This window comes from Scardinius erythrophthalmus (assembly GCF_964197995.2).
Source record: "Scardinius erythrophthalmus genome assembly, chromosome: 7".
In the NCBI taxonomy this organism is placed as follows: Eukaryota; Metazoa; Chordata; class Actinopteri; order Cypriniformes; family Leuciscidae; genus Scardinius; species Scardinius erythrophthalmus.
In genome coordinates this window covers 29,991,586-30,007,820 of record NC_138227.1, presented here as the reverse complement: position 1 = coordinate 30,007,820, position 16,235 = coordinate 29,991,586, and the positions used below count along the sequence as shown (strand labels likewise).

General features: G+C 37.9%; 1 protein-coding gene across 4 annotated transcripts in view; it reads right to left on the bottom strand.

The window, feature by feature from the left end:
- The window catches only part of LOC308693429 (uncharacterized protein), a 64,845-nt gene extending 60,217 nt beyond the window's left edge, over positions 1–4,628 (bottom strand). For 3 of the 4 annotated variants that reach the window (XR_014030451.1, XM_081370322.1, XM_081370324.1), the window contains exons 1-5: positions 4,229–4,628; positions 3,270–3,357; positions 2,964–3,086; positions 2,629–2,748; positions 880–990 (exon numbers count right to left, since the gene is read on the bottom strand). Coding sequence is in view for 3 of the 4 variants with exons in the window: in XM_081370322.1 (XP_081226448.1) it covers positions 880–990; positions 2,629–2,748; positions 2,964–3,086; positions 3,270–3,319 (404 nt within the window). In the remaining variant the exon portion in view is untranslated. Of the gene's footprint in view, positions 1–879; positions 991–2,628; positions 2,749–2,963; positions 3,087–3,269; positions 3,358–4,063 lie in introns of all 4 variants that reach the window. The other variant, XM_081370323.1, reaches the window with a different exon arrangement.
- Between the last annotated feature and the right edge of the window lie 11,607 nt (positions 4,629–16,235).

Sequence of the window (16,235 nt, the reverse complement as noted above, 5' to 3'; positions counted from 1 at the left end):
CCTACAGGTTATTCATGTTACAGTATTGTAGGAGCTACTGTTTAGGTCCTTGCACACAGTCCGAAATTTTTGAATTTTTTCATATTCGTCATCCTAAAAATTTTCGCGCACAGAAACCTTGCACACTGAGTCTGATGCGTATTAATTAATCCATTGCGAAAAAAATCAAACACAGAGGATCTTTTTGTTGTCCTCTCTATTCTTAAAATACTGAAATTCAGTGAGAAGAAAAGATGATGTCTTCTTGAGTTTTTTGTAGAGTTTTGTTTATTCTTAATTCCTAAAATGGTGCACTTGTTTTCTGGGCACATCACGCAGTGTCATGAATGCACAGTTGTGCACAGCAGACCAACTTCTAAGGTCAAGATATTCACTAAAATATAAGTTAATATTAATTTTGATTTGAATTGTATGGGATCATTCTGTGATACTTTTGCATCCTTTTTAAAGCCTGAATGTGGTCACTTTTAACTGAAATTATATGGAACATCGTGAGCAGGACTTTTTTTTTTAATTTCTCCTTTTATGGTCAGAAAAAGAAAGAAAGGCAGAATATGGCATTAGAACAACACCAAAGTGAGTAAATTATGACTGAATTTTCATGGTGCACTATACCTTTAACCTTTAACCTTTAAGTAAGGTGTAACGTGCTGTAATAACACTGGTGAAAATATTTCTTCTAAATAAATTATATTTACACACACACAAAAAAAAAATGTCTCTGAAGATTTTTATCTCTAAGACAAGCTATTTTCTACACATGACATGAAATACGAGCACTTTTGAAATGTTTGTCCAGCAAATTAGCCCACCAGGACAATCTGTTGAGTAAAACAGTATATATGTATAATAGGAACGCGAATCTCTTATTCCTCATACCTTTCATTGCTTTGAGATCCATCTTTGAACATTATTGGTCGATCCAGTGACTGGTCACTTTGTAGAGATGTGCAGGAGGGTGCTGGAGACGTTCCTTTATCTGGTCTCAACCTTGGGCACAAGGAGGAAAAAGTGAGTATGTTTTTACATTCCAAAACAATTAACTACAAACTACCCAGAAAAACAACAATTTGCAACATGAAAATAGGCTTTATGCCCAGCTCCACTACTTCCTGAACTTCAGCCAGCTCCTTTGTTTCCTGTCTGCCATTATTGGACAAACTGATTAATCCAGGTGTGTCTGATTATTGTTACTGAGGTCAGGCACACCTGGATTAATCAGTTTGTCCAATAATGGCAGACAGGAAACAAAGGAGCTGGCTGAAGTTCAGGAAGTAGTGGAGCTGGGCATAAAGCCTATTAAATTTGTATTGCTAGCTTTAAAGGGATAGTTCACCCACAATTAAATTTAAGTCATCATTTCCTCACCTTGGTGTTTGTCTAATGCCCTTCTTTCTTTTCAGACCAAAAAAGAAGAAAAAAAAAGAAAAAAAAAAAGAAGTCCCACTTAAGCTCGTCCAAATAATGGTAGTGAATAGCAACCAGTTTTAAGCTTTTTAAAAGACGCAAAAGAATCACAGAATGGTCCCATGCAACATGTGAAAAACAAACTGAAATGTAATGTATAATTTAATGAAAATCCTGACCTTGGCCATCGGTCTTCTGTGCACGACTATGTGTTCATTAAACTCTATTAGTGCCACAGATCACTCCGACTCACCCCCCAAAAAACAACACAAATGAATGAATAAAAACGCAACATGAAATACAACTCCTAGAAATCCCCCAAAAAGTATCTGTGTACTTTCTTCACCAAGCTGAATATCTCCAGACTGGAACAGTCAGAATTGCAGTTGACAGATGTGAACATGAAAACGTTTTGTTGCAATGAACGCAACAGATATATATTCACTATATCAGCCTATATTCACCTCAGAGAAAAATTCACAGATTGTATTTCATGTCACATTTTTATTTTTCTTGATTTCTCACAACATATGTGCTTTTTCTGAGCGAGTCGGGGTGAACTCCAGCGCTAATAGAGTCTCACAAACGTGTAGTCGTGCACAGAAGACCAATGGCCAAGGTCAGGATTTTCATTATATAATTCATTAAAATTCTGTTTGTTTTTCACTAAACCCTATTGTATACCCCCAGAACATTTGGAATATGACTCGTGATGCATGGGACCATTCTGTGATAGTTTTGCATCTTTTTTTTTAAAGTGTGATGCTGGTTGCTATTCACAGACATTGTATGGACGGGCGTGAGCGGGACTTAAAAAAAAGAAGAAAGAAGAGCATACTGCATTAGAAACAAAACCAGGGTGAGTAAATGATTGCTTAATTTTCATTTTAGGGTGAACTAACCGTTTAATAACGTTTGCTTCCAAACATTAAATCACCATTCATAGAGTAAAATTTAATATAGAGTAACAGCAATCAGATATTTGACTGTTTTCACAGCTTTTCTGTGTGTTCAGGGTTCCAGATCAAAGTATGTGAGTGTTGCAAAGTGGAAGCCAAATTTTGAGTGGGTTTTTAAAGTTTATTTAGTACAAACACCACAAAGGCAAGTGTGATATTGCATAATTATAATACATTATATGAATAACAATTAACTGAAAAACTATAAATTACAAAACCAAGACAAGGAATTATACTGGGAAAATGTTTGCAAATACTACACCTTTTATTTCTCCTTTTACTCTCTGCTCCATCTTTGAACATTATTGGTCGATCCAGTGACTGCTCATTTTGTAGAGATGTGCATGAAGGTGCTGGAGATGCTGACTGACCTTGTCTTGACCTTTGATGGGGGGGAGGTTTTAGAAATTATTTTAATACTAATACTTACTTTTGTACATTTACACCTATTTTCCAAAGGTATAAAGAAATACAAGAGCAATTCATCTTTCAACAATTTCATATCAATTTGCGAGGATATGACGTTTTTGTTTGTTTTCCATTTTGGTCCTCAACAGATTGACAGGACTTTGAAACTCTGGTTCTAAATTAGTATACCTTTCATTCCCCAGAAAACTCTGAGATGATCCATCTTTGAACAGAATTGGTCGATCCAGTGACTGGTCACTTTGTAGAGATGTGATTAAAGGTGATGGCGATGTTGTTTTATCTGGTTTTAATCTTTAAATGAAGCAGAAAATGTTAAATGACAAATTAATAAAAAAATAATAATAAAAAAAACATGCACTGTGATGGCCCAGAAACAAGTATTTGTTTATCAGTTTTTGTACCCAATTCACACAAGACTGAGACAGATAAAGAAACAAATACATTTGAAACAATCATTGATTGAAGCAATATTACCGTCCACACTCCATCATCCCCACATCTTCTTCTGAATCCTGTGTGTCCATAGCCTCATTTAGCAGTTATCTCAATTGTAGCCTGTACTCTTTTGAGGTAAAACACATAATAGTATATTACAAACTATTTTTTACAGTCTATGATTACAAAGTCATATTATAAAAACATTCAAATAAGGAGAATGGAGTAAGATGATTAAGTGGTTAGGAGTTACAATTTTTTGTTATACAACAACAAATTAAAAAAAATATCATATCTGTCTGTGAATCTTCTCAGAACATATGGGTAAAGGTATATATACCATGTTTTTGTACAAAAACACATTGTATAGAAGCTATAATTTTAAAAAGTGCATTAAACTGGGCATTTGGGACTACATTTCTTTGAAGAGGGAGCACTTGCAAAGATAAATCTACTTTTGCTATCAAAAATATTTGACTACAGGTTTCCTCAGATCGAGGACAAAGTAGGCCTAGCCTTGTCTAATCTTACCATACTTTCTCCAGTCCGGGACATTAAATCCCAACAACATAGGCTATATTAAGAGCCATATTCTTTAATAAGCATAAACTTCACACTTCCTGTTTAATTAACATGATTACGGTCTATGGCCTTGGCGTCGGTACACCCGTTGTAATGTTAAAAAACAAATGTTTTTAAATGTAAAAATAAACTGTCAATAAACTGCCAAAATCCTATTCCAACTGAAAAAAATACTAACACGACAACTTTTGAATACGTTTGACTTTGAAATATCGTCACAAGCCTTTAGTTCCACATTAGCTATAGCCTACTTTTGTATCTTTACTTTCGTTTTCCTTTTGTTGAGAAATATAGGCTACAATCTATTTCTCTATCACAGTTCTCTTTCTTTTCTGTAGTCTGGTGATTTATCTTCCGTTGATAAAGTCTGATATTACAGTAAGTCCCGATAGTATGATCCATCTTCTATCTTTTACCTTCTATCTTTTACTTATCTTGTACCTCCTCCCGAAAACTTAGCGAGACACCCCTCGCTGCAGCCTGTTACACGATGACGTAGCTGGATGATCCAATACGTAGGCTACAGGATGGGGAAGTTCGTATCATTTTGCTGACTCTCTTGTTCGATCCATAGACAGTAGGCTATATAAACGGGTTCGATCTCGTTCATCAAAATGAACGAATATTTTTTCGAGTCATTTCGTTCATTTAAGGGGCTTTAAATGTTATACTTTTAACTGGCAAATTCCCCGAACACATCCACCTACGCAATCTTGATCATATTCTGAATTAAGAAATCATTATAATGCAGTCAAAAATAATTTACACGGAACATAATTACTACCTTCCGAGTCTTTCGTTCATTTGTCACGTGACAAACGCAATGAACATTCATTGAACATCATGAACATAATTCGCATGTGCTCAATATTGTATGATGACGTCCTAACCTGTGTAGTAGTAGTAGTAGTAGCCTACTGATAAATAGTAACAAGTAATTATTGATGAATAAGTAATAATTTAAATAAATGTGATGCTTTCCTAGTTTCTCTCTACCTACATGCAAAATAGTTAATTTTACAACATTTTAAATAATGATTTTAAACCTAAATGTGATGGATTTAATGCGTGTATACAGAACATTTTAAAATAAAGCCATTTTATTTTATTCAGGTCATATTTGCTGTTGAGTGAAAGCAAAAGTCAAGTAATTAATTTTAATCCTAGAGGTAGGCCTACAATACAATACGGTCTGTAAACAACTTAAAATACCAGTAGCCTACACATTCAAGGGAAAATGCAAAAATAATCAAGAAAATAAATCTTGTCAGAAACAAAGTGCTTAATGGTATTTTGTCTGGTAAGAGTTCCTTCTTTAATGGCAATACTAATTTTTCCACAGTGATCTATAAGGTTCCTCTTGCCACCGGTCCCTTAAAATACGGAATCGTCCCGTATTACAATAAGATGATGCGTCCCGTATCGAATCAATAAGGGACGGGATTTGTCCCGTATTTTTCATTAGGCCCACACATAGTTGACTAAAATGATTTTGCAGTATGGATAATACTAATAGCAAATATAAAAATATCAATTTCACAATAAGTAATAGTAGAGAAACTCATTGCGTCTTCGACGGAGTTGTATGTAGCCTACATATCATGCATGTTGTACATACATAATATTACTGCGCTTCAGACTCAAATATCGAGAGGTATCTGAAAAAACAGCTATACCGAGTAAGTTATAGCGCGAGTAGCCTACAACCGCTTTTAGCCGACACTGGCCCTTCACAAAACGCCGTAAATGAGCCAGCGCGAGTACAACCGCTTTTAGCCGACACTGGCCCATTCATAAAACGCCGTATATGAGCCAGCGCAAGTAAAACTGCTTTTAGCCGACACTGGCCCATTCATAAAACGCCGTATATGAGCCAGCGCGAGTAAAACTGCTTTTAGCCGACACTGGTTCATTCATAAAACGCCGTATATGAGCCAGCGCGAGTACAACTGCTTTTAGCCGACACTGGCCCATTCATAAAACGCCGTATATGAGCCAGCGCGAGTAAAACTGCTTTTAGCCGACACTGGTTCATTCATAAAACGCCGTATATGAGCCAGCGCGAGTACAACTGCTTTTAGCCGACACTGGCCCATTCATAAAACGCCGTATATGAGCCAGCGCGAGTAAAACTGCTTTTAGCCGACACTGGTTCATTCATAAAACGCCGTATATGAGCCAGCGCGAGTACAACTGCTTTTAGCCGACACTGGCCGTTCATAAAAAGTCGTATATGAGCCAGCGCGAGTAAAACTGCTGTAAGCCAACACTGGCCCTTCATAAAAAGCCGTATGTCAGCCAGAAGTGTTGTGTACACAGTCGGCGTGACTCACTGCGCCCATTATCTTTTCACCGATGCCGACACTGAGCCGACAGTAACGCATTTCAGCCGGAATCGGCCCAAATGTGCTTGCTATCTGGGTAGTTCCACTATAGCAAATAACACGGATTGAAATCATACATTACGGCGATATATTTGTTTTTAATCATCAACGAACATCACTAACCACTCGGTGAGTTGCACAGTTTTGAAAACGAACGTTAAGGGTTGTTTTAAGGACATGTTCGTGTATGCCCGTAGCTAGCCACTCTGAAGCGGTCAAAGGCGATTCTAAACGAGTCAAAAAGTCGAGACAGGACCCATCGTCAAAATTTCTGTGTCCACCACTCTAGTTCATCCATAACAAACCAGAAAAGAGACTCAAAGTGCTAATACCGGAATTATCCTTTAAAAACCGCGAAAAGAAAGTCACAATATCCAATTTTTAAAGAAAAGATATCAATGAATGCACGCGTCACCTGATCCACGCATGCACATCATAAATACTGCATATACAGATAAACTTTTATGCACCTATAAACACTCTGATTTGATTTTTTTACAGTCTATGATTTGAACACACGCGCAGCTGAAATCTTCTTCTTCTTCTTCTTTTAGGTTTTATGGCATTTGGCATCCAAATTGTTGCATTACCGCCACCTACTGAATTAAATAATTTTCCCAGTGCAGTATATTTACAGTGACCAAGTTCACTGCCCGTTCTGTATGTCATACTCAATTGTCTGAGATGGTATAAATTCTTTCCTCAGCGTATTATCTAGTTCTTCTCCTGATATGTCCACAATGTCCAAAAATCTTCTCGCCGCATCCAACACCATCTTGATCCTCTCTGATTTCCCTTTAAAGGGCACCTATTATGCAAAATTCACTTTTACATGGTGTTTGAACATAAATGTGTGTTGGCAGTGTGTGAGCAAAACCACCCTAGAATGATAAAAATCCACCCAGTAGTTTTTTTACTATCTCAATAAATCATAAGCACTGTCTCAGAACACCCTGTTCTAGATTTTCCTCACTGTGACGTAGAAATGAGCTAAGCCCCACCGACGTGATTTGATTGACATCTGGTTTTGGCATAGACCCCGCCCTCGGTGATCTGCATCCTCCATTGTTTCAACGACAGCCGGTAATGTCTCCTAAGAAGTGTGTTGTGGGATGTAAGAATGGACATACTAGTCTTCACTGACATCAGAGCCACTGAAAACGCAGCGGGTGGATTTTATTTATGAAGAAAAGGCACCACTTAAACTTCCTAAATACGAGATTCATTTTCTCACTGACTGTTTAGTGAACGAGGGTCAAAGTTAATCCTAGAGTGTGGATCGTTGCCTACAGTTCGCGATCCAACGTCACCTCCAGAAAAAGTAAGTGTATTTTATGATTTTTGAGCAAATAGTCATTTCAATCGATGTCAGCAAGTTCAACAACAAATGCGTCTAAAGCTATTTATTGTCGTCATAGGATGTCTCAACAAACAATGTCAGACAGTTTTATGTCACGTAGGCATTTTTTTGCAGCATTTACAAATGTAAATAAATTAAGGTCTGCTCTATCTCCATAGACAGTATGCTTTATAAACGTCTATCTCCCTCCCCTTAAGAAATAAATAAAAAAAATTCGTTTGTACTTCACAGTAGTGTGTGTGTGTGTGTGTGTGTGTGTGTGTGTGTGTGTGTGTAGTTTCAAAAAATTGCGCGAACGTTATCACAGTTCGTGTGTGTGTGTGTGTGTGTTGCACATCCATAATGGCAAAAGGGACGCGATTAAAACTTTGTAAGTACATAAATGTATCAAATAACCATTCCGAGACGTTTAGTCCATTCTCATTCGTGTTTATTCTGTGCCGGTGTTACAATATATTCGGTTCCTGAAATATTTGGTTCCAATGGGTGGAGCTATCATGAATATTCACGAGACCAAATCGTGGGCGAGTGGAACAGAAATTATTAGTGTGAGCGCCTCAGATCGCGATTTGTTTTATGGATTATTTATTTCAAACAGGTAATAAAGTTGAACGAAGTTAAGCGTGAACTATTTATAAATAATTCATGTAGCATGTGTTTCTCAGCACACACAAACAACTACAAAATGAATAGGCCTGGTGCTAATTAATGTGTGCACAACTACCCATCTATTTGACAAATTCACAAAGGTGTGTCACTACATTTAAATTAATACAATCCAACTTATGTGTGCAAAATCCAGAATCAAATGCAACATTTTGTACAAAATGACATAGTAGTTACAAAACCTCGATTTTGTATTAATGTTGGTCAGAATTTGTGCATGGAACAAGTAATATGTGCATTTGTGGATCAGGTGACGCGTGCATTCATTGACTCTGTGGTGGAAAACAATTTCCTATCACTAAATAAGAGACACACATGTATCAAATGTTAAAGATGATTATTTATTCCCTTGCAAGGAAAGGTCAGCAATCATAGTCATACTAGTGGAGTGTGACAACGAGAGGAGGGCATCCTTCCTTCTTTATAGTCCTGACTCCCACCAAGGTTATTTCTCTAGGCTAAATGAAGACATATTAATAAGATAGGCATATATTGAGTACTAAATTTGGTGTTTGAATATCACTTTCTTAAGACACATTAAGCGTCTTAAATGGGGAACGGGATGAACGCTCGATCTGTTTAGCAGACTACTGCCATCTAGTGGTTTCCTCAGACAGCAGTACTTCGTCTCCTGCATGTGTTCTTATCTTCCTCTGCGTTTGTCTGCACTTATTGGCCTGGTAGAAAAGTTAACATGACAATATTGACTACCAGAAACGTCTAATTAGCACTGAATCTAATCTGCTAGTCAACTCCAGGACTTACAAATCAATAATGAAATGTCTGTCTATCAGATGATTCTATGAACAAAAAATGTTTTCTTCGCCTGGCTCGTTGGTCTAGGGGTATGATTCTCGCTTAGGGTGCGAGAGGTCCCGGGTTCAAATCCCGGACGAGCCCTTCCTTTTTCAAAATTACAAATTGACGAAAGAAGCAATTTTCGACAACTTAATTTAATGTATTTTTATTCATTAATATAGATTATAATTGAGCACAGAGCGCAAATCTTAACCGTGGATCAAAGTTATAATGTCATCGTGCTAGTTTACTGAACTGAACGGCACTGCTGTCGATTGCACGTAACGGACTGTAGCCCACCCAAATGTTCCTATGATGATAGTGATAGTACACATGGAAGCATTAACAAAATATATGACCCCGACGTGATTTGAACACGCAACCTTCTGATCTGGAGTCAGACGCGCTACCGTTGCGCCACGAGGTCTCAAGTTAGATCTAAATAATAGAGATTTGTAAACAACTGAAGTTCAATCAAATAAAATAATAGTATGCAAATACAGGCGCATTCACGTGTGAAATCAACAATTATAATATAGCCTATAGATATAAACCGCAGATTTATATGACCATTTCGGCAAGCAAGCATTTATACAAGAGGACTATTACATTGTCATCGTTGTCGGATAGCTATTATTGAGTATATAATGTTCTTATATATAAATATGAAAATACCATTCTTAAAAACGATTTTGTTTACGTTAGTGACTATTCCAAGCAACATTGAAATACTTCAGACACGCGCAAATTTTACAAGTGGCTCGTTGGTCTAGGGGTATGATTCTCGCTTTGGGTGCGAGAGGTCCCGGGTTCAAATCCCGGACGAGCCCTACTTTTTATAATTTTTCAGTTAAAAGTATGCTGAAAATTACTGAGGCAAAGTATTCACGAAAATGGGTGCATCTCATTTCTTATTTGTGCATCCTCGTTTCCTTTCCTCGCGTCTCAGCTCCTCCCCCTGTAGGATACGTGGGAAGGCTGCAAGGAAAGAAAAGGAGGATGGAGGAATCGAATGAAAGCTTTTTTATACATTGAATACTTGATCACCCGAGCGTCACTTCACAGCGTCATCAGCAGAGCTAATGGATCTGCCCTTATGTTGTTAAACTTTGGTTAAGAAATTAATTATAAATATTAATAAAGCAAGACACCCTGTTGAAATATGTGAGATGTGTGGTTTATATAAACTGCAAAGGTAAAGTATAAATTAAAACCGATGTGAAGGGGGAGGAGAATTTATACGTGCGTCACATTTAGTCGATAAAACACTTCCGCGTAGGATACACCTGTGTATCCTCGCTCATGACTCTTCTGGAAGCCTCATCACTCCTCGATCCTCGACTCCTCGCAGTGCAATTAGAGAATTGAGATGTCCTTCAAGATGGCTGAGCTCGATCGGTTTCCTACTGTCTATGGGTCATAGGATGGAGGACGGAGGAGAGAGGAGACGAGGAGGGATATTGAGAAGCACCCCTGGGGCCTCATTTATAAAACTTTGCGTAGGATTTGCGTCAGAAGTGGCATACGGATGAAACATAGGACGTGCGTACGCACAGAAATATTCGGATTTTCAGTTTTCCCTAATTAAATCACAATCAATTCTAAATGTAGCGCAGCTTTTGCGGCTTCATGTCACGGCCATAGTTGCCCATAAATAGTCCATGAAACGCCCACAAGTTAATATTCATAGATTGCGAAATCGTGGCAAACCCAGAGAGAAAATCAAAAAAACGTAACTTCACTCAATGTGAAGTAGAAATTATCGTTGGCGAGGTGGAAAAGAGGAGAAAAATGTGGTTTGGAGGGCACAGTGTGGGCATTACTAATGCCAAAAAGGCACTTGAGTGGCAAAAGGTTGCAGATGCCGTAAATGCTGTAGCCTCACAACCTCGGACCGTGGCCGGAATAAAAAAGAAATGGTCGGACATCAAAGCGTCTAGCGCTCCATCGCCAGAGTGTGTCTGCCACGGGTAGGGGAGAGGGGACACCGGAGCTGACCCCTCTTGATGAGAGACTGGCGGCAATTATTGGGGAATCCCTATTTAGTGGAGTGGTGACTGAGGCGGAGGGGGACACTGACGAGCCAGATGCACCGGATGACACAGGTAAGTGAAATAAGTAAAATGAATGCAGTCAAGTCACATGTATGTAGGCTACAAGATTACAGTTTATTCATAGAACAATATTTCAGTCGCTGGGTGTTCCAGCGGGGCCAGTGGTTACGATGCTACAGCTGAGCAGCCGTGTGGACCCAGCGTCTCCACGGCACGCGGCTCTCAACCCTCCAGCAGCGGACGTGTCCTCACCGATGCAGTCCTCGAAATGCAGAGGGAAGTCATTAATTCAATCAGAGAGGTGGCCAATGAGTTGGGCGAAATCAAGACTGTCCTAACTGAAATAAACTGCACAATGAGGGAATTCTTGAATAAATAATATATTTTTTCCACACCTTTTGTTGTTCTTTACAAGCGACGCATCACTTCCAAACGCTGGCGCACAGCAGCAGCATTTGGCTCAAATGCCTGGGTATGGGGGTCAGGGTCGGGGCCAACCAGCAATCGGCGTCAGGGGGTAGAGGCACGTTTTTAAGTTGTGCCACATTGTGTAGCACAGCACATGCCAGCACGATTTGGCACACCTTTTCAGGAGTGTACAATAACCTCCCTCCAGTGCAGTCGAGGCAGCGCCATCTGCCCTTAAACAGGCCGATGGTGCGCTCCACTATAGCACAAGCTCGGCTGTGGCACATGTTGTAGTGCCTTTCCTCTGCACTATGTGGGTTGAGGAAAGGCGTAAGCAGCCACTGTTTGAGGGGATATCCACTGTCCCCTGCAAGGATAGTGAAAGGGTTAAGACATTAAAGTACAGTAAAATGCGAAATGTCTATTAATCAAACGTACCTAGAAGCCAGCCATCACACTAATTCCCTCTGAAAAGTGCCAGTCGCCAGGAATCCTAGTGTTGTTAGGACTTGAAGAGGGACTGGCATGGCGTGGTTCCTCCGAGTGCTCCTCTGTAACGCTGGGCCCAAAAGACCGCAGAGGTCCAACAGGACGGCTCGAGGAAGTCGGAACCGGCTCATAAGCCACTCGTCCTCTTTTGCCAGCAAGTCTTCTTGCTGTCTGAAGATGCGTTCACTCCGAATCCTTCCATTTGCCACATCTTCTAAGAGCGCAAGATCAGCCATTGTGCGTCATTACGCATTGTGATGGGGCATTTTATTTCCACCCATTTAATTGCATCTGACAAGCTACAGATGTCGGTTATAATCTACGTGGAAATGGGAAATAGTTCAGCGCAAATGTAATTTCTTGCAGCTTTCTGAATGGTTGAGATATACGTCATACGTTATTTTATCAAAAATAAAACAAACTAAAGGCATATATACGTGAATACCATGATTCCGTAGCTGATGAAGAAATGTTTACTATGAAAACAACCTTCCCCAGTGGACAATTAAAGGAGACATATCATGCTTTTAAATCGTTCCTTTTTACATATAAATCATACATTTGTGGTCTATATAAAGCGGCACTGCAATGCTTGGGTCTGAATTCCTCAGCTCCACATGCTTCTATCTTAATTTCTTAAATCTTAATTTAAAACAACACTTGGCCAGTACGGGGATCGAACCCGCGACCTTGGCGTTATTAGCACCACGCTCTAACCAACTGAGCTAACCGGCCTCATACGTCATAATGTTACCAGCATTATGCATTTAACTGGTAACAAATAAAACAACATAGGACATGCTGAAGCTTTCTCTTCAAAACGATGCATCCATTAATTCCGCAGACAATAGGCCTAGACCAGAAACCGCTTTTACTAAATATGAACTATTTTCCATCTTTAAACTGAGCCAATACTAACGTTTCTCCATCAGGCGGAAGTTTCTATATAAGATAAGTCTCTGAAATGTGATATAGATTAATTCATTTGTTCAGCCACTGATTGCATAAAACTCACAGCTGCTTTTATATTCTCTCACCGCTAGATGTCAGAAGAGCATCTCAACTGAAGTTTGATTTTTATTTTGACTTTTGTTGATGTTGTGCTTCTAACTTTTTTATAAGTGGAACTTTGTAGCCTATCTTTTAATTTATAACAGAGTCATTTAGAGTATAATAAAATATCATGCCCTGTTTTTTCACATAATCTAAATCATACCAAGACATTTCTAAAACTGTATCTCCATCTAACAATGTTCCAAATTCCTGATTATATCTACATCATAAGAAGAAGTTAAGAAGTATAAGTATAAGAAGTTATTGTAATGTCATCCAGAATATTTTTCTAGCTGCTGCACTTGTCTGTATGCAAAATCAATCATATCTCTCCATCTAAAATAGTTTTGTATATAAGCTTCTCTGCTTATCTGGACTTACCGAAGTGGATTTTACTCGTGTGACCTGCACAAGTTTACTAAGTCGAGATTAATATCCACATTATATTTCACTTTAATCTTTATCTGCAAGGAAGCATCTTGAATAAGCCAAGCCAAAAGTGTGAATATTAAAACACCAGGATTAAATTAAGAGAATTTTTTTTTAGTGCAATACAATTTTAATTTCTATACAGTTTATTCGACAAATGTATGGAATTCCAAGTGAAATAGTACTGTATATTTCTACAGGGTCTCAGACTGATGCTCACATTTCAAGACCACTCCATCCTAAATTCTCCTTGGATAATATTTGAGCTCTTGACAGTGTTTTTCGGAGTAAAAGATGTGTGTGAAGAGCTGGGAAAGAGGAAGTGGTGTTGTTGGTTCTGCAGCTGGTGTTTTCTGCAAAGCCTGAGCTTCAGGAAACAGCTTGTTGGGTGAAACTTCTAAGACTAGTAATAAGTTTGTAATCTGCTATTAAAATCAACATGAACACATTCCTGGTTATAGGCTATGTTATGAACGATTCATCTGCGCACATCACATTAAAAACGCTCTTCGTAAATGTTTACCAGAATATTCTAACATATAACTACATATAACGTCTCTAAAACAACATAACTTTTAGGATACCATCAAAACAATGGGTCACACAGAGACACTTTTCATAAAATCAAGTCTTACCTTATTTGTTTTCCCACATTAAATATCAAGATGTTTAACAGAACTAAAAAAATACACTCTGACTAGAGAAACAAAAAAACATCCAAGAAAGACACAAAGTGGGTGTTTGTCATTTATTAGATGAGATGAGACGGGGGTGACAAGGTCTCAACATTCAAGATGTATTTTCATTAACAATAAATTATCTTTTTACAATATGAAATGGGACAATTATTTGGCAATATCTCTTTACCACATGTTTTCATATGAACATGCACACGACTTATAAAAACACCTACTCCAGCAGAGCAGCAAGATTAATCTCTCATAGAAGTTACATTCTCTCTTGAAAAAGATAGTTAAACTCTGTCCAAACCAGATGCGACGTAATAAGGTGACAAAAGCAATTATCCTACGCAAATTAATGTCTTTGCACTCACTAGCTATAACAAGCGTCATGCTGCAAATAAACAGTGCCTAAAATCTCGTTTTGTGGTTTACAAAAAAATATATTGTAGGTTTGGAACGACATGTGGATGAAATTTTTCATTTTTGTGTGAACTGTCCCTTTAAGAAAAGTCAGCTCACTTGGCAGCCATCTTGTCAGCACTTCCAGACCGCTATTTTCTAGTCATACAATTGCATCTCATATTTGCTAAATTTATATTATTTTCATAAGGGCTGTGTCCAAAATCGCATCCCCACTTGAGTAGGTACTTATTTTGAATAAGTAATTACTTCGCGACCGCTAAAATAGTACAGTATGAATGTAATCTGGACGTACTACATCCGCCATGCTGTTATTATCATGTGACCAACCAGCGTCAGTTACTGTCGCTTCACTGCCATTCACAAATCCTCTCCCGTGGCCTCATGGGATAGTAAAGTGTTCATCGTATGCATTGCACACTCAGAATCTCGCCGGAAGTAGTAGGTCATCCGGGTACTTTTTGCTTACTATTTAATGAGTACTGGGAATTCGGACATACGTCTTTTGTCGAGTAGTATGAAGCTGCAGACTCGGAGCCTGCATCTACAGTCCCGCACCCAGAGTCCCGCATTCTCAGACCCCTTGTTTTTCGAGACAGCGCCTCCTATCAAATTTAATTTTATTTAGCGACTCATACTCATTCGATTTCTTTTTTAATCAAACTACTTCATAGCTCATCGATACACCAACGTATTATAGTCCATTTCATATTTGTAAAGATAGTTAAATTTGAGCCGTTAATGTATGTTTTTTCGCCTTTTTTCCCTGAAAATATTTTGAAAGTTATTCTTTAACCTTGGACTTTTTGTAGACAAGCATGTTGTAAAAAATTTATTAAAATTAGTTGACATTAAAGTAGACCAATTAAATACATTAAGTGTGTTAATATCAAAGAATGTCATCATTAATTATTTAATCAGATTTACCGTTTGACCTTTTTTTAAACTATAAATTGAATTAGCCTAATTAATGTCAGAGTAATTATTTTACTTTAGGCCTATATAATTTATGTAGACTACTTAAATTAGTTCTTATAAAACGTAAGTATTAAAATTACTTTCATTCATCTGCATTCATCGGCATTCATCTTTTATTTGTGACGTTGAGGAATTTGACAGCGATTGCAAAAAGAATGAAAAAAGAAGGAACATTCGCCTACCAGAAAGTAATTATTTTACCTTATGCATTTACTTTTTATTTTACATTTATTCATTTAGCAGACGCTTTTATCCAAAACGACTTATAAATTAGTTTTTTTTTTAATGTTAGCATGGTATACTATAATGTTAATTAGACCATTATAGGTTGAACTGAAAGAAAATAGGAATTTGAATAATAATAAAAATAAAAAAACATTGTTGCAATATAATATCACATAATATTTTTCAGAAGATAGTTCAATCTGTAATTGTATCCCTTCCATCAGTCAGTAATTTTCTTTCAATTACACCCACGCTCAAAAAATAACTACTGGGTAATTTGTTAGAGAACACAATGAGTTTTTTTGGCACATGCATTAAGCAGGGAACGCAAATATTTATTTGGATAACTTTAAATAAAACAAGACCGTATTGCATCCTATTGTTATACGTATGGTGTTATACGATCTTTTGGACAGCGGGAGGCGTTGTCTCGAAAAACGAGGGGTCTGAGAATGCGGGACTCTGGGTGCGGGACT